At 47.0% G+C, this 11,802-nt stretch overlaps 1 protein-coding gene across 2 annotated transcripts in view; it reads left to right on the top strand.

The window, feature by feature from the left end:
• The first annotated feature begins 3,958 nt into the window (after positions 1–3,958).
• Actl6b (actin like 6B) overlaps positions 3,959–11,802 on the top strand; it is a 16,981-nt gene continuing 9,137 nt past the window's right edge. The window contains exons 1-4 of one of the 2 annotated variants that reach the window (XM_036171880.1): positions 3,959–4,092; positions 4,526–4,602; positions 5,144–5,309; positions 5,613–5,713. In XM_036171880.1, coding sequence (XP_036027773.1) covers positions 4,068–4,092; positions 4,526–4,602; positions 5,144–5,309; positions 5,613–5,713 — 369 coding nt within the window. In that variant the 5' untranslated portion in view covers positions 3,959–4,067. The remainder of the gene's footprint in view (positions 4,093–4,525; positions 4,603–5,143; positions 5,310–5,612; positions 5,714–11,802) is intronic. The other variant, XM_036171879.1, reaches the window with a different exon arrangement.

Raw genomic sequence — 11,802 nt, 5'->3', positions numbered from 1 at the left:
TTATATGCCTTCCCTTGGCTAGTACAGTTTGTATTGCATGCTTCTCATTCAGCAGAAAATATTTGTTTGTTTGTTTATACAGCATCTTGCTATATAGCCCAGGCTGGCCTTGAACCTACAATCTCCTGCCATAGTCCCCTAAATGCTGTTATGACAGGTCTGTGCCACCATACCCAGCTAAAAGATGTTTCCTGAATTAATGAATGAAACAAATGAGATGCAGTAATTATTTTAACCTAACTATGTCTATAGTATGTTAGAATCTAGGTCCAGTTCCACAACAAATGAATATTAGCCACAGTTGACTGAGAGGTGAATTCTCTTCTTAGTTAACCAGATGCATCTTTTCCTTCAGCCCGGAGAAAATACACTACCTACCACCGGATGGACAGCAGATTCCTAACTTAGGCATAACAAAACAGGAAAGCATATCAGTAGTAGAGCCCCTGCCTAGAATCCCCCAGTGAGGGGATGGGGTATGGCTCAGTGGTAGAGCACCCTCCTAGAATCCCCCAGTGAGGGGCTGGGGTGTGGCTCAGTGGTAGAGCCCCTGCCTAGAATCCCCCAGTGAGGGACTGGGATGTGGCTCAGTGGTAGAGCCCCTGCCTAGAATCCCCCAGTGAGGGACTGGGATGTGGCTCAGTGGTAGAGCCCCTGTCTAGAATCCTCCAGTGAGGGGCTGGGGACCAATTCAATAGTAGAGAACTTGTCTAGATTTGATCTCTGACACTAACAGGAAGTGGAAGATATTAGAAGTCATCACCAAAATTATCCTCTCCCCCAGTTTCCCTTTCACCCTCACACCTGCATTTTGGAGCATGAAGAAATACAGGCTCTAAGAGGTGACTCCTGTGTATAGAGAGCAGTGACTAACTGAGGGGTCACTTGGGGAAATCTCAATCTCCCAGCTCCTGAGTCACCTCTCTCCCCTACACTTCCCACTTCCCAGTGATGCCTGGATCTGTCCCACCCAGGGATCCAGGTCTGAAGTCAGACACAGCTGGTCATGGTAAGCGCCTGTCACCAGCAGACAACCAATCAGGCAGCTTAACCCATCCGTCTTTTGGCCAGGAAGAGTGGAGTCTCCTGCATAGTGAATGCATTGATTACTCTTTCATTTGTTTGCTTGTCTTTGTTGTTGTTGTTGTTGTTTAAGATTTATGTATTTATTATGTATACAGAAGAGGGCACCAGATCTCATTACAGGTGGTTGTGAGCCACCATGTGGTTGCTGGGAATTGAACTCGGGACCTCTGGAAGAGCAGTTGGTGCTCTTAACTTCTGAGCCATCTCTCCAGCCCATTGTTTTTGTTTTTCAAGACAGGGTTTCTCTGTGTAGTCCTGGCTGTCCTGGAACTTGCTCTGTAGACCAGGCTGGCCTCGAACTCACAGAGATCCGCCTGCCTCTGCCTCCAGAGTGCTGGGATCAAAGGTGTGTGCCGCCACTGAGCGGCTGTATTGGTTACTTTTCTATTGCTGTGACAGAGCGATAAGAGGCCAAGGCAGTTTACAGAAGATGCTCAGCTTTTGGTTCCACGGGGTTAGAGATTGTGATGCCTGAGCAGAGGCATAGCAGCTGGAGCAGCTGAGAGTGCACATCTGGAACCTCAAAGCCCTCCTCCCGGAGAGACAGACTTCCTCCAGAGCCACGCCTCCCAATCCTCCCAGAACAGCCATCCACGGAGGAACCAATATTCCAGTGACCAAATCTCATGGCAGACACATGACTCAACCCTCCAACAACGAGCCTCTAGTCAGTAGAGACATTTTCAGAAGTGCTCGGCTGTCACAGTGCCCTCTTCCTGCACCACCTCCGGCAGCAGGTGGGAGTGTGTCTAATGTGCACATGCATTCATCGTACCTGTGTGCACATATACTAGCACACACCAACACATATTCATGGACATAGAGGTTACCTAGAGTCTCTTGGCCTCTCTAGGCGATCGAAGTCATTCCTTCACTGTTATTGTCAAAATTGGTATGTCTGTGGTACCAGGGACCCGCAAGAACTTAGAGACCTTTCAGAAAATGGACTTTGTGAGCACATGTGGTGTTCTGTGTGTATGCACTGGAGTGTTCAGTTGCACGTGCACTTTGTGTGTGTGTGTGTGTGTGTGTGTGTGTAAAGGACAGAGGTCAACGTCAAGTGTCTTTTTCAATCACCCTTTACCTTAGTTTTTGAGACAGGATCTCTCACTGAACCTGGGGAGCATGGATTCAGTGAGACTGGCCAACCCACAAGCCCCTTGGGATCTTCCTATCTCTATCCCACCCCCCACCATGGGGTCACAAGCTGCCACACTTGGATTTTCACGTGAGAGGTAGGGATCCAAACTCAGGTCCTCATGCTTTGCCAACTGGGCCATCTCCTCCACTCCTTTTTTCTGTACCGTCTTATTTATTTAGTTTTTTGAGATAAGGTTTATCTAAGTCCTGTGTAGCACAGATCACTTCAAACGTACTTCAAAATGCTGGAAAGACAGGCATTTGCCACAACACCCGGCAAAGAATAAGACTTCTTGGTGAATGACGTTAGACCACAGGCGTCTGGGTAGAGAGGTAAGTCAAGAAGGCTCACTGGAGGGCTGAGAGCAGGGGAAATAGTCTTCCCCAAGGAAGAGCAAGCCAGTTAGTTATTGAATACCAAATGGTCGGCCCTGAAAATGCATGTACATTAATATTCAGATTGAACAGGTTATGTTTAGGAATATATATATATATATATATATATATATATATATATATGGGTGTGTGTGTGTGTATAGATATAGATATAGATATAGATATAGATATAGATCCATAGATTTGAAAGAGAGCAAGGGAAGGTATATGGGAGAGTCTGGAGGGAAGAAAGGGAAGGAGGAAATTATGTAATGTATTAGAATCTCAAAAATAGAAGAAACAGAGGCTGGAGAGAAGGCTCAGTGGTTAAGAGCACTGGCTGTTCTTCCAGAGGACCTGGGTTCCATTCCCAGCACCCACATGGCAGTTCACAACTCTGTAATTCCAGTTCCTGGGCACCCAACACTCATGGCAAAACACTAATACACATAAAATAAGAATAAATAAAAGAAACAATAAAAATAAAAGTTTGCTGGGTTAGCCAGGTGCCTACATGTAAACACGTGAACACACATGAGTTACATTATGTGTTATGTACAAGGTCAAGAACCCAGGGAATGGTGGAAGGAAAAACGACCATCAGAAAGACAAAGGGGAAGGGGCTGGAGACATGGTTCGCTTGGCAGAGTTCATATCTAACAGGCATGAAGCCCTGGGTTCCAGCCCTGGAGCCTCACAAACTGGGGTTCTGGCATAGGCTTTGTAATGCTGGCACTCTGGAAGTGGAGGTAGGGAAGTCACAAGTTCAAAGTCATCCTCAGATACAGTGTGAGTTTGAGCATAGTCTGGGCTAAATGAGACCTTGCCCCCCAAAAAGAAGAAAAAACCAGTTGTTGTGGCACCTGAGGCAGAGGCCAGCCTGGTCTACAAAATAAATAAGCCCAAAGATAAAGATGGAACGGCACAGGGAGAGATGGAGAGACGTACTCCTCTGGTGCCTCTCTCTACCCTCCCAGCTCCCCGTCTCTCTAGGATTGCATTTAGGCTGAATGTGGTAGACTCTGACTCTGGAGTCTAGGGATGGACAGCTCTGGCGACCTCTCCTTCAATTGCATTTTTAAAAAATTAAAAAAAAAAAACCACACACACTAAGGGAAGAGGTGTCCCATGCCATCAGAGGGTCCCATCCCCTCCGTCACCCTGTGGAGTCCGAGTCTCCATCTCTTCCCTACTGTGTTGAGCCAGTCTCTAGGGTTCCCTCTGCTGGACCCTCACCCCCTCCCAACCTCGGCGTGAGGAAGCGGCTGCCCCTTTAAAGCGGCGGCCCCCAGCCGGGTTATTGTCTCTCTTCGTAACCAATCGGCCGCGCCGTTGGGGGCAGGGGATCCAGCCTCCGGATTGGCCGCCGCTGCGCCCCGCCCCGCCCGGATCCCGGGAGCTGTCCGGCCGCCTCGGTGCTGATCCCGCCGCCGCCCACGGGCCGCGAGCCGCGTAGAGAGGGCACTATGAGCGGGGGCGTCTACGGCGGAGGTGAGCCGGCCTGGGGCACCGGGGCTCTTGGCCTGGTCTCCAGCCCTGCATCCCGAACCCGCGCGTCCCAAGGCCTGAGCATCCCCGGGCCTGTCACCTCCGTACTGCATCAGGTCCAGCCTGAGGTTTGGGTCTCCCCATACTTCTGCTTTCCATCCTTTTCGGGTTCCCAAGCGTGCACTAGCCCCCATCCCGCCCCCCACCAGGCCCCCGGGGCCCTGGACCTTTCTTTTCCCTGCCAGGCCATAGGCAAGAGGGGGAACTTTGGTGGCTTTGACCCTCCACTTCCAGGACGCCCTGAAGTCCAGGTGGATACCCCTTCCTAGTCCGTGCTGAAGTTCAAACTGTGGTTATACTCCCCAGACTCCTCTCCAAGCTATTTAGGGGGGACAGTTTGAGAGAGGTCTCCTCACACACCTGTCTCCTTGCACAGATGAGGTGGGAGCGCTCGTCTTTGACATTGGTTCCTTCTCAGTCCGAGCTGGCTACGCTGGGGAGGACTGCCCCAAGGTGAGCCTTCCAGTCCCCTCCCCAAATCCCTGGGGCTGGGACACCCTCTGCCAGGCGGGTCAGCTCGCACGGTTCAATCCAAGTAGCTCACCTGAGTGGAGGGGAGGAAGCTGAGGGGTGGCTGAGGGCCTTAAGTACAGTTGGACAAGGGACTAGACTAAGGGGTGATCCAGCTGGGCATGGTAGCACACTCCTTTAACCCCAGCACTCAGGCAGAGACACGCGGATCTCTGTAAGTTCGAAACCAGCCTGGTCTACATAGAGAGTTCCAGGCCAGTTGGGCTTTCACAGTGAGACCCTGTCTCCAAAAAAGGAGGGAGTTAGCCAAGCGGTAGTGGCGCACGCCTGTAATCCCAGCACTCGGGAGTCAGAGCCAGGCGGATCTCTGTGAGTTCGAGGCCACCCTGGTCTACAAAGCGAGTTCCAGGACAGGCTCCAAAGCTACAGAGAAACCCTGTCTCGAAAACAAACCAAAAAAAAAAAAAAAAAAAAAAAAAGGGAGGGAGTAACCTGGCTCCCCACTCATGTTCCGCATTCCCAGGCTGACTTCCCCACCACTGTGGGGCTGCTGGCCGCAGAAGAGGGGGGCGGGCTGGAGCTGGAGGGGGAGAAAGAGAAGAAAGGGAAGATTTTCCACATCGACACCAACGCCCTGCACGTGCCTCGGGATGGAGCGGAGGTCATGTCGCCCCTCAAGAATGGCATGAGTAAGGGGCCCCCACCCACCACCTTCTGAAACAGACTGGGAGCCCCGCCCCCCGACATATGGACACAGATCTCCACACCCACAGAGTCCTGCTTGCTGCTGCCCAAGTCCCAAGAACCTCCTCATTGCTCCCTACAGGGGTCTCAGACCGGGACTACTCCCCACCACCAGAATTCTGGAACTTAAGGGAGGGGGTGCTTGTCAGCTGAAGTTGGCCTCCCTCCCTCCTTTACTTCCTGTCTCTGATGCCTGCCTTCCTTCCCACCTTCCCGTCTATCTCTCCACGCTGGTCCTCTGTCCCTAGTTGAGGATTGGGAGTGTTTCAGAGCCATCCTGGATCATACCTACAGCAAACATGTCAAGTCCGAGCCAAACCTGCACCCAGTACTCATGTCGGAGGCTCCGGTGAGTGCCTCATGCCACGTGGGACACTGGGTCCCTCGGGACACATTCTTTCCACCATCACCTCTCACAGGGAGCCACCACCTTCAGCCACTTCGCCTTCCTTTCCAGAGTTTTCCTTCTCACCCTGTCACCGTCAGCCACACGCTGTCTCCCCTCCCCGGCTCACTCTCCATTCCCTCCTTCTCGCTTCCAGCTCCATCTACTCCATTGCCCATGGTTGTTCATTATGCTTAAGATTTTGGTCAGTGTTACCGATATTACCAATATTGCTCAGTTGGTAGAGTGCTCGCCTGGCATGCACAAGGCTCTGGGTTCAATTCCCACTATTGAAGGGAAAAAAGGTTAATACTGCCATCCCAGTACTTAGGAGGTAGAGGCAGGAGAATCAGTAATTCAAGGTTATCCTCAACTACATAATGAGTTCCAGGACAGCCAGGACTACATAAAGAGATTCAGTTTATATACATACATACATACATACATACATACATACATATATATATATATATCCTTGTCTGTCTTTTTTGTTATTGAGAATTTCATACTTGCATATAATGTGTTTTTTAAATTACATATACTCCACCCTCCCTTCCGGTTCTTCCCTTTTTTTTTTTTTTTTTTTTTTTTTTTCGAGACAGGGTTTCTCTGTGTAGTTTGCACCTTTCCTGTAACTCACTTTGGTAGACCAGGCTGGCCTCGAACTCACAGAGATCCACCTGGCTCTGCCTCCCAAGTGCTGGGATTAAAGGCGTGTGCCACCACTACCCGGCCCCTTATTTCGTGTCCCGCATTTCTCTCCCAACTCCACATGCTTTAAAAACCAAACAGCCAACCAAACAAAGAAGACTGAGTCCACTTAGTATTGCCCATCTAGTACCGTCTCTGTGTGCGTGGGTGTGAGACTGTCTCCTGGAGCATGAGTAGCCCCAGAAACCTCATCCCCAAAGAGAGCTGTCCCTCTGCCTCTCCCTCAGCAGTCAGTCAACAATACAGCCAGGGGGTGGGGGGGGGTTGGGGGGGTTCGGGTTCGTGAGTCATTTCCTCCGCCACGCTGGGATTTCAGTTGACTTTTTTGTTTTTCTTTTTCTTATGTGCTTTTCACATATGTTTTGTCTGTCTGTCTTCTTACTTATTTGTGTGGGTGGGGGGGGGGGTCAGAGGACAACTTGCAGGTCCCAACTCTGCCACGTGGGCTCTGAGACTGCGCTCAGGCCGTCAGACTTGGTGGCAAGTGTCCTGACCCACCGAGTCCTCTTACCAGTCCCATTTGCCATTTTTTGAGACAAGGTCTCCCTGTGTAGCTCATACTGGCCTCAAACTTGAGATCCTTCTGACTCAGACTCCTGAGTGCTGAGCTTACTGGTGGATACTATCGGGACCCACTCCTTCCATATCTCTGAACACCACACTTGAATTACTGCATTGACTATTTAATGTATTTTTAAAATTGTATTATGTGTATGTGTATAGGCCAACTTGTCTGTAGATGCATCACATGCATGAATTCCCCATGGAAGCCAGAAGAGGGCATCCAATCTCTTGGAACTAGAGGTGAAGGCGGTTATGAGACACCCATTGTGGGTGCCGGGAACTGAACTCCGGTCCTCACCTGAGCAAGCTCTCTAAACCATTGAGCCATCTCTCCAGCCCCTTTCTGCGCATTTTAAAAATTGCGTTTTATTGTTTTTATTTTGTGTGTGTGGGGGGGAGGTGAGGATGCCACAGTGTCAGTGTGGAGGTCAGAGGACAGCTTGCCAGAGTCAGTTCTTGCCTTCTAGCCTGTAGGTCCCGAGGACTGCACTCAGGTTCAGGTTGTCAGGCTGAACCATCATGGCAACTCTTGTGTATTATTTGATGCATTATCCAAGGGTTTTCTACTATGGAAGATGAATATTTAGCTCTTTCTTTCCCCACCAGACTATATCATAAGTGTTTCTCATTTTCCCACCTTTAAGTACAGTTATATTTTATACTTAAACAAAGAAAAAAAAAAGCAGGTGGGTGGTGGCGCACACCCTTAATCCCAGCACTCAGGAGGCAGAGGCAGTCAGATCTCTGTGAGTTCAAATCCAGCCTGGTCTACAGAGCGAGTTCCAGGACAGCTAGAGCTGTAACACAGAAAAACCCTGACTCAATTAACAACAACAACAACTGAGTTTATACTCTTTTTATCTTGCAGGCGAATAGGAGCTGAGTCAGGAATAAACCACGGTTACCTTTTCATTCTTAGGCAACTTTTGTCTTCCCCAGATCTAAGAATTGTGGTTTTTATTTTACTTAAATTTTTATTTATCAGTGTAACCCTAGGTTACCCATCAGATATCTATGCATTTTCTCAAGACACTAATTCCATGATATATTCTATTAATTTAGTCTTACTGAAGAAACTTCTCTCAGAGCCCAGACATTCCACTCTGGCTTAAATTTGGGAAATAGCGGTTACACTAACCTCTCCCTTCAGCCTTACCTAGGAGATTCTCTTTGTTTTTCTTCTGAGAAAAGCAGGTGTATCTGTTCCTTGAGTCCTTTTCTTGACTTGCTCCTTTGTTTTCTTGGAGCAGATCCTTCAGTAACCACTTAGATCACAGGAACTATTTCTTCTGAGGCTTGGCATTGATAGTTTAGCTAGGTATCACATTCTGAGTTGGAAGACAGATTTCTTCAGATCTTGAAAGTTCTGCCTTCTGCTGTCCTTGAACATCTACTGTTAATACTGAGAAATCTTTAACCATCTTACTGTTCCCCACCCCCACAAAAGTAGTTAGAATTTTCACTCTATCCTAAGTGTTATATGAAACTTTACCGTGATATGTCATGAGGTTGGCATATTTCATTAATTGTTCTGGAAACAACCGGGTGGGCAGTGGTGGTGCACACCATTAATGCCAGCACTCGGGAGGCAGAGGCAGGTGGATCTCTGTGAGTTCTAGGCCAGCCCGGTCTACAGAGTTCCAGGACAGCCAGCAACACAGAGAAACCATGTCTTGAAAAACAAAAACAAAAACAAAACAAAACAAAAACAGAAAAATTGTTCTAGAAACCTTTGCCTTTCAGTTAAGTGAAAAAAAAATGTATGTAATTTTCTTACCTATGTGTGTATCGTGTTTCTTATTTGTGTGTGTGTATGTGTGTGTGAGAGAGAGAGAGAGGGAGAGAGGATGTGTGTCATATTGCATATCAGAAGACACCTTGCAGGACTTGGCTCTCCTCTTTTGCCATATAAGATCTGGAAATCAAATTAGGTCATCAGGATTGGTGGCAAGCACCCACTGGCCCACTGAGTAAAAAAAACTTTAATTAAATTTTTACTATTTATTTCTCTCCATTTCTTCTGTTTCCACTTTTGGGAAATCCAATTACTTGTAATTTGCACCCCCTGAATTGGTTCCCTAATTTTCTTATGTTTTCCCTTCTGTTTTTCATCCTTGCCCCTTCTTCTAATTTCCAAGACTTTGTCTTGTCCAACCATTTTACTGAGTTTATTATATCTGCTCCCATATCCTTAATCTCGACAAGCTCTTTTATTTTCTGTGAATATTCTTTTTAATTTCCGTCTTCTTTTTAAATGACTGGAGCCTGAAAACATCTGAAGGCTATTTTTATTTTCCTGGGAGAGGGATACCAGCGATGGAAATTAGGGCCTCAAGAATTCTAGGCAGAAGCCCTGCCACCGGGACACATCCCTATGAATGTTCTTTTTTGGGGTATCTTGTTCTTGTTTCATGGTCCAATATCATGTTCCTTTACTAAAGATATCATTAATTTGTCCTTAGGAATCTTCCTTCTCCTACATTGTTTTTCCAGTCTATCTTATTTTGGAAGATGGAAATGGATTGCCCGATTTTGTTTAAAAGTGGTACATTAGAGAGAGAGAGATAATTCCTGTGTAAGGTGTATGGGGCTTGCTATGTTCTCTGCTATGGGACTATTTGAGCAGGGAGTTTTGAGAGAAATCTCTGCTTTGGCATCTTTATAAATGTTTTAATTAAACTGAAAATTTTTAGATTTTTAAAAGTTTTTTTAAAATTTTATTTAATTTTATTAACATTTTTCATTTATTTTATATACCAACCACAGTTTCCCCTTTCTTCTCTCCTCCTGTTTCCTCCCCCCCCCCCACTTCCATCTACCCTCCTCCCCATCCACTCCTCCTCTGTCTCCATTCAGAAAGGGTCAGTCTTCCCAAAATTGTTATGTGTATGAGTGATCTGCTTGTATATGTTTATGTGGACCACATGTATGCCTGGTGCCCTTGGAGGTCAGAAGGGTCTAGAGTTATCAATGGTTGTGATCTGTCTTGAGAGTGTTAGGAATTGAACTCAGGTCCTCTGCAAGAGCAACAAGTAAGTGCTTTATGTGCTGAGCTAACTCTCCAGCCCTAAATTACATTTTAACTAAATTAACTAATTATTATTATTATTATTATTATTATTATTATTATTTTGGTTTTTTGAGACAGGTTTTTTTCACTGTGTAACAGTCTTGGCTGTCCCAGAACTAGCTTTGCAGACCAGGTTGGCCTCGAACTCAGAGATCCACCAGCCTCTACTTCCTGAGTGCTGAGACTAAAGGCCTGTGCTACCACTGCCCAGCTTACTTACTGTTTTTTTTTTTTTAAGATTTATTTCTTTATTATGTATACAGTGTTCTGTCTGCATGCCAGAAAAGGGCACCAGATCTCATCATAGATGGTTGTGAGCCACCATGTGGGTGCTGGAAATTGAACTCAGGACGAGCAGCCTCTTAACCTCTGAGCCATCTCTCCAGCCCTATTGTTTTGATTTTTAAAACATCTGTTTTGGGGTTGGGGATTTAGCTCTGTGGTAGACTGCTTGCCTAGCAAGCGCAAGGCCCTGGGTTTGAGTCTCAGCTCCAAAAAAAAAAAAACAAAAAAAACTTTTATTTTGTAAGATTATTTATGTTATTTTTTAATTATGTGCACGCCAATATGTCTGTGTGTGGGTAGGCTCACATGTGTGCAAGTTCCCATAGAGGCCAGAAGACGTCAAATCCCCTGGCAGCTGGAGTCACAGCTGGCTGTGAGCTGTCCCATGTGCGTGCTGGGAACCAAACATGGGTCCTCTGCAAGAGTAGCAGATGCTCTTAACAGCTGAGCCATCTCTCCAGCCCCTATTTTTCAATGTGGTGTCACATATTTCTACCCCAAGATTTATCTGATTGCCTGTTTCTTAGAGCCCAATGAAGGCATGGGATAGGAAGGGGGGGTCCTGAAAATACATGTTGTCACTCATTTATTAGTATGACATTTTCATTTCCATCTGTGTCAAGGGTCCCACCAGCTCTGGGACGCTCAGGCTGACTCTCTTTGAAGAATCAACTTGGGGAGCTTGAGTGGACAACAGCCCAAAGACATGGAGTCTGATAAATAGTTTATCTATTACTTAAATAGTTGACTGTGTGAGCTGGAACTCATTACATAACCTGGTTTAGGCTCAAAGTCTTGATCCTCCTGCCTCAGCTTCCTCAGTGCTGGGATCACAGGTGTGCATCACTATACCTGACTGCTTCCTTCCCTGTACAGATACCTGCTCAGGGTGTTTCATAAAAATGGCATCGCACAGTATGACTCTGCGTCAGTGTTCTTTTGGAGAGTGGGGACTGGCACTCAGAGGCTGGCATGGTGATTGTGCCTTCTACCTGGGAGCTGCCTGCTGCCTTGCATTGTGTTTGTTTACTTAACATATTTCTATTTTATCCATGTTGTTATACTTATCAGCACTTCATTTCTTTGTTTTGGGTGAACAATATTCCCCTTCAAAGACATACCACGGTTCACCTATCCAGCCATCCATTCACGTATCCAGCCACCAGCTGTTGTGTGCCAAGATTTCCTCTAGTACTTGTTTTCACCTTTTAAAAAAGGATTTTTTTCTCCTATTTAATGTGTATTAGCATTTAGCTTCCATGTGTGTGTGTGTGCACCATGGGCGTTCTTGGCGCCGGTGGATGATAGAAGGGAGCATGGGATCCCTATAGGTCATTGTGAGCCTCCACGTTTGTGCTGGGAACCCAACCTGTGTCCTCAGCAAGAGCAGCCAACGTTCTCAGCCACGGAGCCTTCTCTCCAG

Source organism: Onychomys torridus, chromosome 22 (genome assembly GCF_903995425.1).
Source record: "Onychomys torridus chromosome 22, mOncTor1.1, whole genome shotgun sequence".
NCBI classification, from domain to species: Eukaryota; Metazoa; Chordata; class Mammalia; order Rodentia; family Cricetidae; genus Onychomys; species Onychomys torridus.
The sequence above is the reverse complement of the archived record's forward strand: the minus strand, read 5'-3'. Positions and strand labels throughout refer to the sequence as shown.